Source organism: Rutilus rutilus (assembly GCF_951802725.1).
Source record: "Rutilus rutilus genome assembly, chromosome: 15".
Lineage (NCBI taxonomy): Eukaryota > Metazoa > Chordata > Actinopteri > Cypriniformes > Leuciscidae > Rutilus > Rutilus rutilus.
This window is the reverse complement of record NC_140220.1, coordinates 3,269,998-3,292,746: the sequence shown is the minus strand read 5'-3', so window position 1 is coordinate 3,292,746 and position 22,749 is coordinate 3,269,998. Positions and strand designations below refer to the sequence as shown.

Below are 22,749 nucleotides of genomic sequence, written 5' to 3'. Positions count from 1 at the left end.
CGACATAGTCATCCACACACAGCAAAGAGTACTCTAGTACCCACATGATCCGCAAGCCCAATATCGACAATAAATGTTACATTTAAAATAAATACAAAGAAACAGTTTGTGATTTTTTCCTTAAAGAAAAGAAAGTAATTAAATGAACAAATATGAAAATAAAACAAAACATAGACTTCACTGTATAAATTATACATTGATACTTATTAAAGTTATCAGTGAAGAGCAGTGAGTGATTTTCTCTTTGCATTTTGTTGTCTTATTAGGGATAGTTCTCCTAAAAATTCAAATTATCATAATTTACTCTCTCAAGTTGTTTTAAACTCGAATAAGTTTCTTTCTTCTGTTGAAAATAAAAGTTATTTGGAAGACTGTGGGTAACCAAACAGTTGATGTACCCCAGTGACTTCCATAGTATATTCTCCTATGAAAGTCAATGGGGATCAGCTACTGTTTGGATAGCCACATTCTTCAAAATATTAATATTAGAAAATATTAGAAGGAAATTAATAGAGGATTGGAACAACATTAGAGTGCATTAATGATGAGATAATTTTTATTTTTGGGTGAACTATCCCTTTAAGGACAAGCGGCAGCGTGTTTACTATAACTACTGTCTCTTTAAGAGCTGCGCACGACGCGTCTAATATACACGCATTTGACAAGCAGATTTTCTCTCAATTTTCTCAAGTTTGCTTTCACTTTAGACATAACCGACTTTGTTTATATAAACCTTGTGTGTATTTAACAGTATAAGCACAATAAGACTCGAAAGATAACTTAGTACCAGTCGCTGGTAGACAGGCTTTTAGTGCATGTGAGCTTCACAGCACACGTCAGAACAGCGCATCAGCACGCGAATTAAATGTTTAACCGACAAGGCATTAAAGCACATGCAAATTATGAACTGCAGTGTCCCGTTCCGCTGCGTTAACATGTGAGCATACGTCGCGTTGTTTAGTATGTTGGGAGGCGCCAGAACAGATATAATGCACGATTCTACGATATTTCTTCGAAAGCAGATCGTGGAGACATTTTAATCGTCCACGATCAAAAATCGTCATATCGCACGGCACACCCCTAAAAACCACTTCAAACTGGATTTTTTTTTTTTTTTGCGTTTATTTAAAGTTATGTCAGCTGCATGTGCGGAATGCTTGTCACAAGCTGTAAGAGAAGATAAGGCAACTTTTTTTTTACTGCAATTCACACCCAACGCTAATTCAGCAAAAATATTCTCCGAATGCACCACGTGAAACATGGATTCGGTCTTCCGACCTTTATGATCAGTTGATTTTGATGCGAGGGAGAGAGCAAAGACAGAACTGAAGACGGAGAGTGCCCGCGCGGGGGTGGGGCGCTGTGATCGTTCTCTCCGTCACTCCGTCAGTAGCCTGCTTCACTCGCAAAACCCAATTACTGATCAAATAAGGCTTTGGCGGGACAAAAAATCGTTTTGGCGGCCGCCAAAAAATTTTCAATGTAGGAAAAACCCTGCTATAGCGCCTGCACCACACACACACACTGCACACGGAGTATGTGTGAAACGGGCGTTAGATCCACCTACAGTTATTATAAACTTAGATGTGTCACGCACATTATAACTCTTTGTTTCGTACAACAGCAGCACTCATCTTGTTTGTTTATAGCGGATGCCGATGAAGACAGTCGTAAACCGGAAACTGATATGCCGACTTCTGACAATAGCGGAAGTTCGTCACGGCGCTTGTGCACGTAGCCTATCAGAAAGTTGAAAGTAGCTCAACTTTATGGTAATGAGCTATGACACGGTTCAGCGGCAAAACGCCAGCAACCAATCGGAATATAGACGTCCTTCGCGCTGGCTGATTCCGGAGAAACATACGATGTAAACTTTCGTTCCTACCAAAACATTAGTTCCGAGAAAATGGAGGAGAAGCTGATCATCGCCGTTGCTGGGTTTCCTATCATTATCGGATTAACTGCACAGTTTAACCATCATAGAGTGAAAGTTTATCATTTGCATGTGTTTTTAAGTCCTGTCAGTTTAACAGGGCGCGCTTGACAGGGCATATATAAGAACGAGCAGAGAGAGAGAGAGCCCCGGCCGAGCGCGCGCACTCACTATTAATAATAATAATAGCTAATTATTCTTTTTTCCCAACCAAATGTGACCAAAACGGTTATAAAAATGCTGTCATTATAAAAGGTTTCTAGTGTCAATGTATTGCTTGTTTTTTTCTGTTTACATTTCATGGTGTGACACTTCTCTTTCTCCCATGATCGAACACATGCTGCTACGTCACAGCGGCCAAAGCGTCAACAAGCTTCCCCGTACTTTTTGACAAGCGTCCTTGACAGGGCGGCCAGAGCTCCTTTGCAGCTCAAGTCGGCGGCGGTGTGTACGTACAGTTAAATGAACTGAGATGTTGTGCGTTTAAAAACATGTTTTACCTTGGAGTTTCCCTGAGGCACCTTGAACTCGTTTCCAGCTCAACACCAAACCACATTTCTGAAACACAATTGGTTTATCGTCAATATCAAACTCTTATAGTGGAACTATTTCATGATCTCTGGTGCAAAGTCCTCTACATTGCTGAATGCATTAGACCAGGGGTCTCCAACACGTAGCTCGAGGCCTGATTGGAGGTAGCTCGCCAAGGGGCCGTTCACATATCGCGTCTTTTGCGCGTCTTTTGCTCTCCGTAAATAAATCTTGTAGCAGAGCCACAGCAAGCGTTTCTCGGTGGTGGAAATCCATTAGCCACTAAAACTTCTTTGTCGCTGTGGAGAGCGCAGTGCATGGTTGATAGCAACAACAGACGCCACGGGAGAATCGGACCAAATTTTACTATTAATAATAAAAGATAAGCTAATGTACATTGTAAATGTCAGTAATTTATCTTTTTTGACTCAATTCTTTTTATAAAAATGATTTAAAGGCTGAAATATGTGAGGTTAATCTTTTTATAAAACCTTTTTTGTCAAAACTTTATTTGAACTTGATAGCATGTTGCAAGTCACTCCTTTAAAATCTGGCCATCATTTTTAATGTTATTATTTTAACGTTTATGTAAACAAAAAAAAAATACATATTGATGCTAATTTTATTTGTTATTTTCTGGTTTTCGACATAGAACTTGGTGAATTGATTTCATTGTGTAGTTATTAGTACTTTTTGAACAGGATTCATAATCGTGATCATTTTGGTCACTATAATCATGAAATGGAATTTTCATGCCATTTCATCTCTAGTCATGATCAACAAAAATCAACTATAATTATGTGTTTTTACAGTATAATATGCAAAGTACAATTTTCTATACATTTTTTATCTCTGATTCTGTTCTTTTCTCTGACATTTAAGGGTGACTAATACATAGGCCTACAAAAACTCTTTTAGGTCTAAAGCAGTTTGGATAGTTGTTAATATGAGAGTTATGAGACATTATTTAAGAGATTTAAGTATTGTATTAGATGAGTAGCTCTCGAATGAAAAAAGGTTGGAGAGCCCTGCATTAGACTGTACTGTTATTCTGGATGTGGTCATACTTACGGCCAGCAGTTGTCTGATGAGCATGTCAGAGGCTTTCTCCGAGATGTTCCCTACAAACACGGTGGTTGTGGGACCGTTGTTGTCATCGTCGTCTTTTGCCCGAGCAGCCATGCTTTCCTTCCTGGGAGCAGCAACTTTACTAACCACAGACATCGCCGTGGGCAAAAGAACCTGATACATCACATCACAATTAATACTGTAGCCATGTGACCAAAAAAAAAAAGTGCTTGTGACTTGTATAAAAATGGCATGTGTTTTTCTCTCTGAAATACTGATTCAAAAGTTCATTACTCAAGAAATGCATGGAAGCATTTCAATGGCATATTTTGTGCATTAAAATGTTTCTGTACAAACATATCGTCGCTGTGCGTCGGAAACCTTGTATGTGCAAAACCGCTTTGATTTTTTTGTAATCAAAACCTGGACTTGTCAAATAATTAATTAAACACCGTGTGTATCTGGTCAGACACCTGCACGTGTCATTAATTAATAACATAAAAACCAAAATCAAGCTTAAATAATAGAGTAACGAGGGTTTTGACCAGCAGAATTTCTGAGAATTTCGGACATACTAGTTTTGTCTGTCATCTGAACAGCCACATCTGAGGAATTACATGTTCATCAACTTACGGGTTATAAAGTTAATCGTAGCCATGTGGGCGCTCTGTCACATGGCCAAAATCTCACGTTATAAAAGATCGAGTGCTTTGAACAGACTATTTCAGACAGTATTGGCTATGACTCGACTACAAATGCTAGACTAAGACACTCTTCAAATACATAACACATTAGCCTATGTATGTATATATTGTGTTTCTTGAGTAAAGAAAACACTGTACATATTCAAACAACCAGCTCTTTATTTACCGTTGAATTGCAAACAAGCAGAGACGGTCCAAACTGCGTCCGCCACTTCATTCAAGATTCAAGAAGCGGGTGGAGTTTGAGTGACAGTTTGAGGATCCAATGGAGATACAAGGTTTAGTCACAAGCTCTTTTTAACACTTTTCATGTGTTAAATATTTGCAAAACCCACAGACAGACATAAAGGATGACCAATAGTAATGATTTATATATATATATAAGTTTCTGCCCGACAGCGACGATACGCAAGTAAATATTGCAGTTTATTACTGTGCATTTAAATAATTTATTAAATATCATCCTTCCTTGTGTTATTTTATTGAAAACCCTGCCTCGTTTTAACTAGATAGTTAGTTCTTCAGTATCAAACATATTTAAAACATCCTTTTAAGCGCATTTCTGAGCAAAATACATCAATAAACAGAGATGGATGCTTCAGAAAAATAGGGGAAATTGCTTACATACATTTAGACTGGAAATGACTAAACATCTCACACAAATCAATCTTTTTTTCCCTATAATAAACGAATATTACCGTAGGGGCTTGAGTCATTATCCCCATGTGGACAGGAATCATGGGGGTTCCTAGGGGGAGAAGAAACAACAACAACATCAGAAAATATTCACCCTAACTTGAAACTGTCATGTAAGTCACCTATTATAGCAATGCAAACTTTATATTTAAGACAATTTAACATAAGCAGTTCATCCAGCAATTCATAATAGAGTTAAGGATGTTACATTTCTCAAAAACATTTGATCAATCCATAACCAACTCAAAAGACCTCTTGACTGATTATGAATTGATCAACTTTAACTTTATAATGGTCCTCTTATGATGATTTCATTTCTCTGTGCCGTTATCATTACAGTTGTGGTGTCAGGGTTTCTGCAGGTTTCAGTAAGTCAAATTTAAGACCTTTTTAAGACATTTTAAGACCATAAAGATCGAAATTTAAGACCTACACGACGCATTATCCAAGTTAGATAGATAGTTACCTCTGGATCATTAGAGTATCTATCCTTCTATCTATCTAGGATTATCTGATGTGTGTGTGTGAGTGTGTGTGAGAGAGAGGTAGATTTTTTTTAATAGAAAATTGTACTTTTGCATATTTTACTGTAAAAACACAATTATTGTTGATCATAACTAGAGAGGAAATGATGAGATGATTAAAGTGACCAAAATTATCACGGTTATCACAGAATCCTGTTCAAAAAGTACTAATGCTACAGAATGAAGTCAATTCAACAAGTTTTATGTCGAAAAACAGCAAATAACAAATTGATTAGCATCAATATGCACTTTTTGTTTACGTAAACATTAAAATACCATTAAAAATGATGGGCAGATTTTAAAAGAATGTCTTGCAACATGTTATCTACTAACATGTACAAGTTCAAATAAAGTTGACAAAAAAGGTTTTATACAAAGATAAACCTCATATTTCAGCCTTTAAATATTTTTTTATAAAAAGAATGAGTTAAAAAAGATAAATGACTGACATTTACACATTAGCTTATATTTATTAGTAGTGTTTGGGTGCACCCCCATCTTTCATGTTGACTGAGCTTTCAGTGTTGTTATGGAAAGGGGTGATTGGTTGGTTCCTGTCACATGACCTGCAGTGCGTTTGCGGCATTCTGAAAAGTTTAGATTTTTTTCATCTCGTTGCGCCTGGTAAAAAAACTAGCGCGTTGCTTCAATTATGAGCGCGCATGCCGCACGCCTACATTTGAACAAACTTGAGCGCGCAAAAGACGCGATATGTGAACGGCCTCTGGCAAGCTAGCTCATATCAAGCCACGAGCGACTGGAGCACGTGAGCGACGTGTTGGAGACCCCTGCTCTAGGGCTCCGCTGTGTAGACTACAACTCGATACTTTTTTTGCTACTTTGTAATAACTTTCTGCGGCCAGCGTTTCTGGAAATGAACGAGGGTGAAGACTTTTTTAGACCTGACTAAATAAAATTTAAGACCTAGGATGAAAATCTGGCCGTTTTTAAGACTTTTTAAGGCCTTAAATTTAAAGTTCAGAATTTTTTACGTTTTAAGACCCCGCGGAAACCCTGGGTGTGGACTCTGCTATTCTTTTATATTCAGAACTATATCAGTATCGTTATAGTTATCGTCCTTGGTGTGACTTTGAATACACAAAGCAAGCAACACAATGCTGTAATAATCCGCAAAGTTGTCTCTAAATGCTTCCATTATAATTAATTAAATAATTAATTATCCAAAGCACTTCAAGGCGTACATTTCGTGTTCCCTGGAAATTGAGCCCATGACTTCGCCATTGCTAACACACTGAGTCTACAGAAGGTCTGATTTATCTGGTTTATCTTGATTACCGGGAGGCATCGATGGTGGAAATCCAGCAAACTGTGGTGGAGGGATTCCTGGTGGCATCGCTGGGATGCCTATTTGTGGCCGGTTGAGATGAGGAGGGAAAGACATCTTGGGCAAAACACCCACCTTAAACAGAAGAGAAACACACTTCATTAACAACTGCAAATAACAGGGGCTTGTCAATGATATGCCAGAAATGTTTAGGCTGCTACGATACACACTCACTGTTCCACTTGGACATTAAAGATCTTAATTCCCCTCATATTTTTAGTATGCAACTATTTTACTATTACTTAACACAGATGCATTGAATGTACATAAAGGGATAGTTCACCCAAAAATCAAAATTATCCCATAATTTACTCAGCCTCAAGCCATCTTATTAACCCACTGGAGTCGTATGGATTACTTTTATGATGGATGGATGGATGGATGCACTTTTTTGGGCTTTAAAATCTCAGGTACCTTTTACTCCCATTATAAAGCTTGGAAGAGCCAGAATATTTTTTTTAATGTAACTCTGATTTTTGTTAGTCTGAAAGAAGTAACTCATATACATCTCGGATGGCTTGAGGATGAGTAAATTAAGGGATAATTTTCATTTTTGTGTCAACTATTCCTCTATTCAACTATTCCAAGTATAAAGCTATTAAATTGCACATTTAACAGTTATAGCAGATAGTCAAACACCAAATCAGACAAGCTGATTTCAGGATCACTGACAGCTCTAAATCAGACAGAAATCAGCTGAAAGGTCTGAAATCAACCTGAAATCATCTAAATGAGCTGAAATCACCCTATTATAAATAAAAAAGACCTCTAAACAGGCGACAATAAACCTGCGAACAACCTGAAAGTGCTGCAATCAACTTGAAATCACGTGTACTGACTGAAAATCAACATAAAATGAGTTTGAATCACTGAAATCGAGCTGAGGTTAACGGAAAGAGCTGAAATCAGCGGAGTGGTCTTACATCAATTCAAAGGCCGATTTCACATTGCTATAACGTCTTCCAATGTGACTAATCATTGACGTTAGCTAAGCAAACAAACAGGTGTATGGTAGCTAACGCTCTTAAGCGCGTAAATTATATTGCTTTAGTGGTATATAATAATTTCAAGCCAATAAATCAGACCGGTTTGTCAGAAATTATCAGCGGGAATCAGTTCAGTCAGACCGGGTTACAGCTAGCCGCGAGCTAACGTTCACAAAAAGCCTTTATTTTGACCTCTCTCAACGAATTATTTCGTTTTATCAAACTCCTGTGCGAGACAACGAAAATATGACCTCGCAAAGATAACTAGTAGTTTAATAAATATTACTCACTCAAACCAAATCGATATCCACTCGCTTCACGCACGGAAAGTTCACCGGATCCGTGGTAAAAGCAACGAGTGATCGAAACTGCAGTTTCCGGTGAAATGGAATTCTGGGAAAATAACAGGCAAGTTAAAAGACCTCTGATTTAAAAAAAAAAAAAAAAATTTTTTAAATAAATAAACAAATTAAAAGCAAATGGAAAATCAGCACAACAACAAATCTTGATCTTGCTCATTGATTTTCAGCATATTTCATCTTTTACATAGAATTTGATTCAGGATGTACTTCATAAAAGTAATAATAATGATTTATATATTGAGACATTTTTCTTTCATTTGAACGTTTTTAAGCATTAAAATAATTAATTAAAAGAAAAACAACAATATAGCATGATAATAGTTACCATTCTTTAATTGAAATAATTTGGCTAAATTGTTCATGTTTAATATTCACCATTGCAATAATATGTATATACATAATGTATGTATACATTATTAGTTAAATGTAAACATTTTGTTTTATTCCCTGCTGTTATTAGCAAGTTAGCCCACATTATGTCCCTATAAATTGCTGTTCTATTATTGCTGTACTGTTGTACTACTGTTTTTTCATATTATAACTAAACTAACCATATTCTCTACTGATTTAACAAACCATGACTTTGACATGTCCAACTTAGCAGAATTATTTATTAACTTCTAAGGTTTTACATTTGTATTGAATTAACTGCACATTAACATGCATTAACATACATTTTAACAGCACAAATAAAATGTACCAATTTAATCTCTGGTCGAATCTCACAACACGGTCAGTATATTTCAAGGTCAAATTTACCTCAGAATCAGGAAAATTAAACGTATTTTTAGGGACACTAAGATTTAATTTCTTGTTGTTTTTTTCTTTTGATGTAAGGGTTGAAATATAACCAAGACATTTCTTGTTCAGATTCGCCCATAAACTGCATTTGAGTGACAGGTGACGTCAACGGAGGCGGGATTTTCATGGAAAGTGCTGGAAAGAGACAAAGTACCGCTAGTCATAACGCCTGATGTTCTTCCGATCCGAAACGTAGTGCAGTCGATTACGCTTTATTATGTGCATTTCTTTTGCTACATTTTCTGACAATTTGACTATTTCATGTTTATTATGACAAACACTATTTTGAGAACGTGAGGATTGTATAAAGACCTTCCTATCAGTGAAGTAAACATTTTGCGCGCATCTCCCCAAACTGATTTTATAACCGTTCAAATGGTCGTTGTCTAACTATCTAAAATGTATTCATTTCTGTCTTACAAAGAGTCATACACGCATGTTTAGATTGTATTAATAATAATAATGCGCAAGGAAATATAATATAATAATATTATGTAATATAAACCTGCTATGTTTGTTTAATAAAAATAGACTCGTTCCAAGGCCTTGAGACTTTCGCTATGAATCTCTAATAACTATCTCCTTACAAAAACGTTTTCAATTGTTTAATTGTTTTGCTAATCATTTCTTATTTAAAATATTATTCCAATAATTTAGAAATTATTTATATCTGATGTAGCTAGTAAAGAAACTGTTTTTTGGAAAGGAATAAATGCAATTTACACAGATAAAAGAGTCTAGCTTGTCTTTGTTAAAAGTGTGCAAGTGTCTCGCGCATGCGCAGTGTGAGACCGCGCGGAGGGATACAGTCGCACAGTCATAGGCGGAGTATAAAGAAAAGAGCCGCGCACGCGAGGTTCTCTCCTCTGCTTCCCTGAGTCTCAGTATAGGGGAGATCAGCTGTTTCTGTGGCGATTAAACCATCAAAATTCAACGAAACTAACCAAGGTAAACCCTCGATCTCGATCTAAAACGATTCCATATGATTTCAGGCATTAATTGAAACCAACAGAATTATGTTTAATCGCGTTACTCATCACTTAACGTTATTCTATTCGTTATTTGGCCGGTATTGTAATGATGCGGATGACGGTTAAAATGGTCTTTTCTCCGTCATTCAGACACCGCCATTCGTCATAAGACTTCTTTCTTTGTCGTTTAAAAAAGAAACGTATGTTAATATCGAATATAATGTTAACTTGTTTTTTTTTATGGCTGTTTAATGAGTTGACGAGCAGGTGCAGTGGTTTAGTGTTACAAAACTGATGCTCGTGTTGTTACTGGTCATCTATTAGCTTCTTGCTAATTTCTTTGGTCGTAATTCATATCTAACGTTATAACGTTATTTATCCGCCGTCACGCTGCGAACACCGATGACCCGACTGGCTGATTGGTAAATTAAAAGTCATCGTAACCTTTTCATAAAAGCTAGTCTATATGCGCTTAAAGTTATTAAAGAAGTATCACGAAAAATTGTTTATTCCGTTCATTTTTAATAAGCGAGATCCATCTAAATCGGTTAAATTTCAAGGATTGCAGCAGTAAAACACGTGTTGCGCGCATTGTCCTTCTGCGCCATGTTCTTCCGCATCCGGGCCTTTCATGGGCCTGTTTTTCTTGTGTAACTGTACTATAACTGATGGAGTGAGTCACACACTTTCATTTTCTTTTTAACAAACCTAACTGTTACTTGTCCCACTTAGACATATGAACAGAAATCCCTAATAATATGCACTTATTTTGAAGTGTTTTGTAAATTAGTTTAACCTTTTGGATGGATATAATAAGGATGTACCGACTCTGTTGTTTCTCAGATGCCTGAAGAAATGCGCCAAGATGAGGAGGCCGAGACCTTTGCCTTCCAGGCAGAGATCGCCCAGCTGATGTCTCTCATTATCAACACCTTCTACTCCAACAAAGAGATCTTCCTCAGGGAGCTCATCTCCAACGCCTCTGATGTAAGACCCATGATAGACTGTTTTACTAACATTTGGCTGACTTAAAGGGTTCGTTCACCCAAAAATGTAAATGATCCCATAACTTACTTCTCAAGCCATCCTAGGTATATGACTTTCTTCTTTCAGCTAAACACAGTTATATATGTATGTGTATATGTGATCAGAGGTCAATCAAGTGATTCCAAAGATATCATTTCTGTGTTTCATTAGTGTTTAGTTTGGTGTTTTTGCATTTAGAGTGATCTTTTAAGGCTATGTTGTTCCTGCTATCAATCGGTTTTGTTTTCTCCACTCAACAGGCTCTTGACAAAATCAGGTATGAAAGTTTGACAGATCCCACCAAACTGGACAGTGGCAAGGACCTGAAGATCGACATCATCCCCAATGTTCACGATCGCACTCTTACCATTATTGACACCGGTATTGGAATGACCAAAGCCGATCTCATCAATAACCTGGGTACCATCGCAAAGTCCGGGACAAAGGCCTTCATGGAGGCTCTGCAGGTGATGCATCTGCCAATGTAAGCTTGTTTATCAATACGTCTACATTAAATTTAGTCTATAATGTGTTTTTTTTTTTTTTTTTTTATGTTTCCAGGCTGGTGCCGATATCTCCATGATTGGGCAGTTTGGTGTAGGCTTCTACTCTGCCTACCTGGTGGCTGAAAAGGTCACAGTCATCACTAAAAACAATGATGACGAGCAGTACGCCTGGGAGTCGTCCGCTGGCGGCTCTTTCACAGTCAAGGTGGACAATGGTACGTTAACAGCTTGTCCTTGAAGACATAGTCAAACAAATGTATTCACACAACTTCAACATTTCTCACATTATCAGTTTATTCGCTATAGTTTAGATAATGGTAATAAAATGACAAGAACTCAAGAGTTATCAAATAAGTTGATATTTCACTGGTTTTGTCCATCCTTCTGTTAGACCGTCTCACAAATGAATTGGGTTGAATATCTGTCAGCTGTTAAATTTAACTACACAATTAGATAATACATATTTAGCTCAACAAATTACCAAGCAATGCTTCATTTTGTTCAGTCTGTGGTGTAAAAGGTCACATTTGCAATTACAGTAAAACACTTCAGCAAAACATGATCAAGGTCAAAGAGTCTGAATTTTTGGTCCCAATTTAAAAAAAATTACTGGTAATCCACTGTATGAAGAATTTTTGGGTATAATATGTCATGGTTTACTTTATTTTGCTCTCCTCACTTACATAAATGAACTATAGTGTCCTGCACCCACTATTAAAGTGTCTGAAGAATTTTTGGTTTGACTGTACATGCCATATTAAGGGTGACATTGATTTTCACACTCACCTGTCGGTCTCCAGGTGAGCCTATTGGCCGTGGAACCAGAGTCATTCTTCACCTGAAAGAAGACCAGACAGAGTACGTCGAGGAGAAGAGGGTGAAGGAAGTGGTCAAGAAACACTCCCAGTTCATCGGATACCCAATCACTCTCTTCGTAAGTGGGATTATTCATGCAGACCTACTTTTCTGGTCATTGAGTGTTTGTTGCAAAGCTTAATGGTAAAACATCACATTTCCATGCAGGTGGAAAAGGAACGCGACAAGGAAATCAGCGACGACGAGGCAGAGGAGGAGAAGGCTGAGAAGGAAGAAAAGGAGGAAGTCGAAGGCGAAGACAAACCCAAGATTGAAGATGTCGGCTCAGATGATGAAGAGGACTCCAAAGACAAGGACAAGAAGAAGAAAAAGAAGATCAAGGAGAAGTACATTGACCAGGAGGAGCTGAACAAAACCAAACCCATCTGGACCCGTAACCCTGACGACATCTCCAACGAGGAGTACGGAGAGTTTTACAAGAGCCTGACTAATGATTGGGAAGACCACCTGGCTGTCAAGGTAACTCGATGGCTTCTACTGAATAATATTCAAATTAAATGTTTGAGAATTGATGAAATGATGATCTTTAACACATTGTCCTGCAGCATTTCTCCGTGGAGGGTCAGCTTGAGTTTCGCGCTCTTCTCTTCATCCCTCGCCGTGCCCCCTTCGACCTCTTCGAGAACAAGAAAAAGAAGAATAACATCAAGCTGTACGTCAGAAGGGTCTTCATCATGGACAGCTGTGAGGAGCTCATCCCAGAGTATCTGAGTAAGTAGCTTTGCCCTTATAGAGATCGTTCACCCACAAATGAACACTATCATTTAAATCGCCTTCATGCCACTTCAGACCCTTAAAGCTTTAATCTTAGGGTTAATGTTTGAAACCTGAAGATATTTAATTAAACCTGTCCGTCCATTTGAAAGTCTAGGTAACCAAAATCCATAGTCATCGTAATATGAATCAAGCGGTTCTTAAGAATAGATTTAATGTAGGATTTTATTCACAAACGCATACATAGTGCATTACATATGGTAAACAAGGAAGCTTGAGCATTTGAGTTGCCATGTATACCATATGTAATGGTGATCATTGTTTAGATGTGAATAAAAGCCTAAATTGAATCTGTTAATCATATGAAGCAATCATATCTCTTCACAAGACTTGGATAAAACTGCTTGATTTAAATATGGATTCACTTTGCAATGCCTTAATGACCGTTTTGGATCCAAATTTGCTTCCTGCACTTTCAATTGTTGAATGGAAACATCTCACAATTAGTTTAAAAACATCTTCATTTGGGTTTCGATGATTAAACAAAGTGTCAAGCGTTTTGAATGACATGAGGGTGAGTAAATGCCAATTTTATATTATAACAATGCCTTTTTAAAATCAGCATGAAATTGCCCTTTTCGGTTTCTGCTGACGTGACAAAGTCTGAGAAAAGTTGTCAAAAAGCCTTTTCCTCGTCCAATCCTGATGGATTTTAAAAGTCCTGCTGGTGATCTTTTTGTACGATTACAAAAGTTGAATGTTTTGCCGCTATCAAAAGTGCAATGTCACTAAAAGCTTTTCTTTCTCCAATCATTGTCCCCTCCAGACTTCATCCGTGGTGTTGTGGACTCTGAAGATCTGCCCCTCAACATCTCCAGAGAGATGCTGCAACAGAGCAAGATTCTCAAGGTCATCCGCAAGAACATCGTCAAGAAGTGCCTGGAGCTGTTTGCTGAGCTGGCCGAGGACAAGGAAAACTACAAGAAGTTCTACGACGCTTTCTCCAAGAATCTTAAAGTAAGTTGCATGTTCGAGTCTTGGGCCTCGTTTCACAGACAACTTAAGTAGCTTTTATAAGCATGCCTTTAGAAAAAGAAAAGAAACATTACTGGTGTGCATCATGAGACAAAACAATTAACTATTTTAAGTGCAAGTTGTTCGGTTAAACGACTCAAACATGCATTTTAGTCTTGAGGACTGTTACTTCCAGTAAAGTTTTGATTTGAAAGCGGTATTAATGTTTGTTGTGACCTCCAGCTGGGCATCCACGAGGACTCTCAGAACCGCAAGAAGTTGTCAGAGCTGTTGCGTTATCAGAGCTCGCAGTCTGGCGATGAGATGACCTCCCTCACAGAATACGTCAGCCGTATGAAGGAAAACCAGAAATCCATCTACTACATCACCGGTAAGATTTCATCCGCCTTTAAAGTAGGACTCTACGATTGAAAAAAAACAAAAATAACAGTGCAATTATGAAATCACAAAGGCTGTGATTTGATTTAAATATATTTGCTGCGTATTTCAGAGTAAAGTGTGACACGCCAGCAGCTCAGTGTTTGTCACATTTCAAAGCAGCTTAATACAGCTAATGTATATTAGTCCACATTTGAAGTGGATCAAAAGTTCATCAAAGTTGTCCTAAGATGTTCAAAATTCATGTATAACTTTGATGAAAGGTTTTGATCCACTTCAAATGTTGTCTACTGGAGTTATGTTAATATAACCCTTCTAATCTCTACAGCAATTGCAATTTGAGGCCCCGTTTACACGTACGTGGTTATTTTGAAAAACTGAGACATTTCCCTTCGTTTACACACAAACGGAGAATTCGCCTCGGAAAACTATTCTTTCTAAACTACGGCCAGAGTGGAGATTTTGGAAAACTTCGTTTGCACGCAAACTGAGAAAAACTGAGTTTTAGGCAGGCGACATCACAGTATGCGACAGAACTTGCACCTGCGTCAAAAGTGCAACCAGATAGAGGAAGTGATTTGCTGCTATTTTTGGGATTCTGATTGGCTAACGTGGGCTTGAGCTTCTCGTTACACTGCCACCTACAGGTTTGGCATGCTCTTGATGGCATTATATACACTGGTTTGTGTAAACAAACACTTTTCTGAAAACTGACAGGTGTGCACGATGTTATTTTTGAATCGGAGAGGGTGAAATGTCCGTTTTTGGTCCGTTGAACTTGCGGTTCATGTTAACGATGTTGTCATTCTCCTCCAGGCGAGAGCAAAGACCAGGTCGCCCACTCCGCTTTTGTGGAGCGCGTGTGCAAGAGAGGTTTCGAGGTTCTGTACATGACCGAGCCCATCGACGAGTACTGCGTCCAGCAGCTGAAGGACTTCGACGGCAAGTCTCTGGTGTCCGTCACCAAAGAGGGACTGGAGCTGCCGGAGGATGAAGACGAGAAGAAAAAGATGGAGGAAGACAAGGCCAAGTTCGAGAACCTCTGCAAGCTCATGAAGGAGATCCTGGACAAGAAAGTAGAGAAGGTATGTTTGCAAAAACGCAAGATCTGATCTCATCGTTTAAAACAGGAAAGTAGCAGAACCAAACATGCAGACTTTATCAAATGAGACCAAATTCAGATTCTGCCGTAAAGCAGCTCTAAAAACAAGGGTGTCATTATTCAGCTCAAGTCTACGTCCACTTTAATTCTTTCAAAATTGTGTTATAAACAGGATTCCTAGTCAGAGTTGCACAGATGGTGAGTTTACATAATGGACTCTTGCGCCGCTTGATGTGCTCGCATTTTGCCTGCAGACTCAAATGTGTGAATTTCCGGTTTTTGTGTGCAGATTTAAAACAAAAAAAAACTAATAAATTGACAGATGCATTTGTGTTGAGTGACTAACACTGACTATGCAACCCTGAGTATTCAACCAGAACGTGCCTTAGTACAGCAGTCAACATTTGAAGTGGATCAAAAAAAGTTAAAGTCATTAATTTTGAATAATACACGGTTTTGTCTTAGATCAACTTTGAACTTTTTTTTTTGATCCACTTCAAATGTTGACTTACTATAGTTAAACTCCTGTCCCTCATGCTGATGTCTGATGTTTCTCCAGGTCACCGTATCAAACAGGCTGGTTTCTTCCCCCTGCTGTATCGTGACCAGCACTTACGGTTGGACGGCCAACATGGAGAGGATCATGAAGGCCCAGGCCCTGAGGGACAACTCCACCATGGGCTACATGATGGCCAAGAAACACCTGGAGATCAACCCCGATCATCCCATCATGGAGACCCTGAGGCAGAAGGCTGATGCGGATAAAAACGACAAAGCCGTGAAGGACCTGGTCATCCTCCTGTTCGAGACCGCGCTGCTGTCCTCTGGATTCTCATTGGACGATCCTCAGACACACTCAAACCGCATCTACAGAATGATCAAGCTGGGATTAGGTACGTTCAACTCGCATTTCTGTGTTCGTCTTGCTGTGTTTGGGTAAATGCATTAGCCAACATTTGAAGTGGATAAAAATATTTTTCAAAATTCAAGTCTTTTCACATGAATTGAGAAATTCTCTTCAAATGTTGACAACTGCATTTACCCAAAGTTGTCCTAAAACAAGAACGGGTAATGTTCAAAATCCATGGATAACTTTAACTTTTGATTCACTTCAAATGTTGACTACTGTATAATGAAGTTTTGTAACGAACCTTGTCTTGTTTAGGTATTGATGAAGACGAAGACGTTCCCGTGGAAGAGCCAACCTCTGCTCCCGCTCCTGAAGAAATCCCACCTCTGGAAGGAGACGATGACGCCTCTCGCATGGAGGAAGTCGATTAAAATCCATTCGTCTGTAATTTCCCCCGTCACTTTTTTCCGTAGTCATTCCGTAACATCTTATCGTTCCCTTTGGCCTGTAGAAGGTTAATCTGATTCTCCGTAATGATTCCTTAAAGTATCAAAATGTGTAACTAAAGCATACTGTCCACTTTTGCTCAGTTTTGAGCCGTCATGTACTTTTGTTTTTTTACATATGTTCATGGATCAATGGGTTGCTGCAGTATTGTCTGAGCACAATAAGCACTGTGTTTCACTGATACTGAGTCCGCTGGCTGTGCTGGATTGAATCAAGCATGATTTCATTCTGCATGGAAGGGGAAAGACCTTTTGCCTGAGTACAGGCATGTATTGTCTTGGTTTTCAGAAATTAAAACACAAGGTGAAACCTGAATTTTGGCGTCTTATTGTTTTTTTTTGTTTTCATTTCATTTGGTTTAAGCTTTCAACCAAATTAGAATCCTTTAAAAAAAGAAATGGAAGTCTTTAACTGTATCTAAGTTCAGTTCACAAATGGCTATTCTGTTAAATAAAAATTGTTAATGTATCAAATTGGATCCATCAGGCTTTTGAGAGGTTTATTTGTTCATCTCTCCATGCTTTTAAACCTACGGAGCTTTGATCTTTTATATAAGTAAGCATTTAAATATCTTACCGAGACATTGGCAGCTGAAGAGTGATGACTGATGTGTATATGCATTTTATGCAAGTAGTCCATTATACTGTTACAAAAATCTCATTAAGAATTTTTTTGTTTTTGGCTCCATTTGAGCCTCTGAATAAAACTGAGGTTTTTTTATTTCTTTTTTTTCTAAAAGCATGAGCTTAATATTCTCACTATGGCCTGGTTTCACCAATGGGGCTTAGATTAAGCCAAGCTTAGGCTTTAGTTAAAATAGGACGTTAAAGTAGCTTTTATAAATGTGCCTTAGAAAAACTACTGGTGTGCATCATGACGACAATAACACTGACATTTTTAAGCTTAAGCCTCGTCTGTGGAACTAAGCATACAGTATGAGCCATAAAAGCATGTCAAATATGAAACCAAGCAAAATGCATATGCAAACAGTTCCACTTAAAAACATATTTTTCTGACTCATTTCATGTCAGGCTTTACAGGATTAATACATTAGCAAAAATTTACTAAGAATGACCAGTATATTCTTATAGCCAGTGTTGGGAACATTACTTTTAAAACTAGTGCATTACAATATTGCATTATTCCTAATGCTTGGTAGTAACTGATTACATGTGAACTAGATTACGTAATCACATTTTATAATTTAATTAATAGCTTTTCGTTAACCTCAAGAAGTTTGAACTGGGTTCCATCATGAACCCCAGTTTGGGAAACCCATAAATTAATATTTAATGCACTTCATATTGTTCATAAGGAATGGAATATATTTTCTTTCTCTATTTTTATATCAATATGGTACATGAGTATCCTATCCTACAAGCTGGTCGAAAGTCTCAGATTATATTACCTTAAATGTGTAGTGATATGGATTACGTTAGTAACGTTAGTAATCTACCCAGCACTGGTTACTCCCTTAGAAGTAACTAGCTGTAACATGGAAGCCCGTTTCCGCCATAGTTGAGTAAAAAATATAATTCTTTAAGTCAAAATTATGAGAAACGTTTTCATAATTATGACTTCGTATCTCATTATATTGAGAAAGTTTCTAGTAATGAGAAAGTTTCTCGTAATTATGACTTAAAATCTCGTAATAATGAGAAACTTTCTCGTAATTATGACTTAAAATCTCATAATAATGAGAAACTTTCTCATAATTATGACTTAAAATCTCGTAATAATGAGAAACGTTCTCGTAATTATGACTTAAAATCTCGTAATAATGAGAAACTTTCTCGTAATTATGACTTAAAATCTCGTAATAATGAGAAACTCTCGTAATTATGACTTTTCTATGATAAGTCATTTTTATTACGAGAAAGTTTCTCATTATGAGAAATTTTCTCATTATTTTGAGATGTCATTATTACGAGAACATTTCTCGGTAGTGAACAGCCAATCACATGCTGAGAAAGAGTGAAACTCATTCAAAACTCACTGAAATTAATTTCTCGCGAGAGAAGAAGCGCAATTCACTTATTAAATAAAAGTATTAAAATATTAAGAATTTAAACAAATTTACACAGCAAGAAGAAAATAGCCGTCTATGAAAGAGGACAAAGTCTCGCTACTGTATATCAGTGCCAGTAAAAGTTGTGAAGTTCATACAAAATTATTATTCTAAATAAGCATTACTAAAAGCCAGATGATTTTGACTTTTTTATTTTACGTGTTGTTAACGTGTTAAAATGCACGTTTTTGAACCTTTAGGCCTTCTATAGTATTCTATGGTTTAAAGGGGTGGTATAATGCCCTTTTCACAAGATGTAAATTAAGTCTGATGTCCCCAGAGTGTGTGTGTGAAGTTTTAGCTCAAAATACCCCACAGATATTTTTATATCGCATGTTAAAATTGTCAATTTTTGAGGGTGAGCAAAAACGCACCGTTTTTGTGTGTGTCCCTTTAAATGCAAATGAGCTGCTGCTCCCGGCACAGGGGGCGGAGCTACAACAGCTGCACTCACACAGACATGCACTGAAAATTTCAAAAACGTTTAGCCTTTTATGTTCAAACCGGAGTCAGACAATGATGGAGAGACTCAAGAAGAAGTGACAACATGTAGAAGCAACAGGACATTTCTGAATGGTTAGTTGATGAATTGATGTATCTTATGTGTAGTAATCTTCTAGTCATTGATTAGCATATTCTGTCTTGATAATCTATTAATCGTGTTCGGGGGGCGGGGTTTATGTAAATTCTAGGGTTTGTGATGTCACTAACCCGGAGGAATGTCGTGTAGTCTCTACCAGCCGTTTGTTGTAATCCCTATGAAGCGATTTCTTTAAAAGCAAATATCTCCCTTTGCTTTGAACTTTGAGCGTTGTAACTTTGCAGATGTTGTTTATGCTCAAACAGCAACATTACACACCAACTAAAGTTAGAAAGGTGAAATCATAATCAACCACCCCTTTAACATCAGTCTGAAAGCTGCATCTCTCAGAGCTGAAAGTCAAGATGTGCTTACTTAATGTGTTACTTAATTATTCACGCATATGTACAGTAGAGGGCGCTGCTCAAACAAATATCTCAGCTGTGCAGCCATTCTAGGTTACAGAAGAATATGATGCAGGAGAAGAGATTTCTACACTCTCACTTCAGCAATAAAAAATACCAATTAAATGTGGTTTAACTAATCATTTTTGCTTATTAGTATGGTCTGCACCTTACTCTCTCAACATGGGGGCAGGAGAGCTGTAAGTCAATAAATGAGAAAACAAAGTTTATTTTAAAAAGTACTCAGATATTTTGTTAGTATTGTTTAGTAATGCGTTACTTACAAGTTACTTTTAAAAAGTACTATGATCATGATGTCTATACAAAGTCTTCAGAAGTCGTACAGTCGCTTTTAATTAGGAAATGTATATCAGAATCAGAATCAGAATCAGAATCAGAAAGAGCTTTATTGCCAAGTGTGCTTGCACCCACAAGGAATTTTTCTTGGTACTGAAGCTTCCAGTGCACATATACAAATACAAATACAAATACAACAAGAACATAGTAATACAAATTCTAAGAATGAAAATATATAAAAAATAAATAAAAATAGTATAAAAGTAAAAAAGTAGGGTCACAGTTGGGTTTAGTCTGAATAAACATTTACAGATTATGAACATATTTACAGTATTTTGAGTAGTATGAATAATATAAATATCACCTGAATTAGAGAATATTACACTAGACAGTGGGAGTCTAGCGCATGTTACAGATTATAAACATATTTACAGTATTTTGAGTAGTATGAATAATATAGATATAAATATCACCTGAGTTTATTGCACTAGACAGTGGGAGTATTGCACTTACAGGCATATGCTTTGGGGGGGCATGTTAAGTGTTCAGAAGGGAAATGGCCTGTGGAAAGAAACTGTTCCTGTGCCTGGATGTTCCATGGATATCTCGTTATCCATGCACATTATTTTCTTCACTTAAAGGGATACTCCACTTTTCTTGGAAATAGGCTCATTTTCCAACTCCCCCAGAGTTAAACAGTTGAGTTTTACCGTTTTCGAATCCATTCAGCCGATCTCCGGGTCTGGCGGTACCACTTTTAGCATAGCTTAGCATAGATCATTGAATCGGACAGGACCATTAGCATCTCTCTTAAAAAATGACCAAAGAGTTTCAATATTTTTCCTATTTAGAACTTGACTCTTCTGTAGTTACATCGTGTACTAAGACCGACGGAAAATGAAAAGTTGCGAACTCTCATTCCTGCGTAATAATCAAGAAACTTTGCTGCCGTACCATGAGTCCAGCAGGCGTAATGATATGACGCAGCGCTTGAAAATAGGTCTAATCGGTTAGTCAAACTTAGTCCCGGTCACGTTGGAAGTTACTGAGCTGGGGACTATTGATCCCCGGAGATCGGCTGAATGGATTCAAAAACGGTAAAACTCAACTGTTTAACTCTGGGGGAGTTGTAAAATGAGCCTATTTCCAAGAAAAGTGGAGTATCCCTTTAAGTGTTTTTTTTTATATATAATAAGAGCCTCGCGACATGAACGCTGTTTTAATCTGTGCCAAGTAAAAAAAAAAAATATATATATATATATATATACATAAAACTTCAAATATATGTCTAGCTTCAAACCAACAAGCACCGGAACAATGTTAGTATTATAAAGATTGACCAATTAGGCAAGTCTCGGGGCGGGATGAACATATTTGCATATGGACAAAATTATTCAACATGTTTATATGGAGCGCTTGTCTGTTTTTGATATTCAGCAAAATAAAATAAAAAATCATACAGGTTACGAAGATGAATATATGAGAGTTTTAGATTAACTTTATAGTTGTTGTAGTGTAATACGAACAGCAGTTCCGCTCTTCGCCGCCAGGTGTCTCTGTTTGACCATCTTAGACTCTCCAGAAAGCAGCGCTGGGGTTAAATCTGTTTTTGTGTTCAGTGTTCAACCACAAAGTCAAACAGTAGGAAATACCTTGCATAAAGAAAAGGAAGTGGGTTTTAAGGCATACATATGATTTATTTTCATTATGATATTATTTCCATGAATTAAACGCATTTGCTAAGTTCTCATGACTGCAGTCTAATACACAAATGATTTTGTCCCAATTGTATTAAAATCTGCGTTAGTCATAAAACCAAATGATACTAGGCTACTATGATGTATACTGCTATATGATGTGTACAGTTGTACTTTGAAAATGTACTTCACGATTTAAAAAAAACATAACTCTTTGAATATATATATATGTAACTTCATGAATATAATGTCAATGCAAATCCAATAATAATAATGTTACTAAAAATATATATTCCAGGTTTGCTTTTGATTTGTGGGTTAAATTTGACCCAGGATATTTCTTAAGTTTCTGTGAGAATCACTCATGTATGTGTGCATAAAAAGAGAAGTGGACCTTTCGGTAAATACTGTCAGTAAAGGTTTTTACTTCAACCAGTAGAAAAGGTTATCGGTGGTTTTTAAAGTGCATTTATTGGAATTGGTCTGACCTGCTTTATTAATGATGAAAACAGTCAGAGATGAGTGTCTTCAAGACCATCTGTGCCTCTTTTAGCTCACAAGGCATTAAGGAAACGTTTAACCTTTTCAGTTCTGCACTGAAGAGTCCAAACACTCAGTCACGGCATCTCGATTTCTTCTAAGTCACATGAGTTGCAGTAAAGAAGCCTCTCTGAGGAGGGGTTTATTCATTTCAGCACAGGTGACTCTGATAAAGGCTTCTGTCCGCGTGGGTGTCTTACTACGACGGTTCACTTCGAGTCATGTTTCGAGTCAGAGAGGCTGAGTGT

The 22,749-nt window shown here is 37.4% G+C and overlaps 2 protein-coding genes across 2 annotated transcripts in view; one reads left to right on the top strand and one right to left on the bottom strand.

The window, feature by feature from the left end:
• rbm25b (RNA binding motif protein 25b) overlaps positions 1-8,180 on the bottom strand; it is a 29,029-nt gene extending 20,849 nt beyond the window's left edge. Inside the window, exons 1-5 of the mRNA XM_084431765.1 lie at positions 8,078-8,180; positions 6,753-6,876; positions 4,935-4,984; positions 3,536-3,706; positions 2,434-2,491 (exon numbers count right to left, since the gene is read on the bottom strand). Of these exons, the coding sequence (XP_084287891.1) occupies positions 2,434-2,491; positions 3,536-3,706; positions 4,935-4,984; positions 6,753-6,858 (385 nt within the window). The 5' untranslated portion in view covers positions 6,859-6,876; positions 8,078-8,180. The remainder of the gene's footprint in view (positions 1-2,433; positions 2,492-3,535; positions 3,707-4,934; positions 4,985-6,752; positions 6,877-8,077) is intronic.
• A 1,463-nt stretch (positions 8,181-9,643) lies between these two features.
• Positions 9,644-17,230, top strand: hsp90ab1 (heat shock protein 90, alpha (cytosolic), class B member 1). Its single transcript, XM_084432429.1, has 12 exons — positions 9,644-9,898; positions 10,765-10,908; positions 11,208-11,414; positions 11,509-11,668; positions 12,254-12,387; positions 12,477-12,788; positions 12,875-13,040; positions 13,870-14,060; positions 14,301-14,448; positions 15,273-15,541; positions 16,118-16,451; positions 16,724-17,230. The coding sequence occupies exons 2-12, from the start codon at positions 10,765-10,767 to the stop codon at positions 16,837-16,839; spliced, it is 2,181 nt and encodes a 726-aa protein (XP_084288555.1). The 5' UTR covers positions 9,644-9,898; the 3' UTR covers positions 16,840-17,230.
• Positions 17,231-22,749: the final 5,519 nt, after the last annotated feature.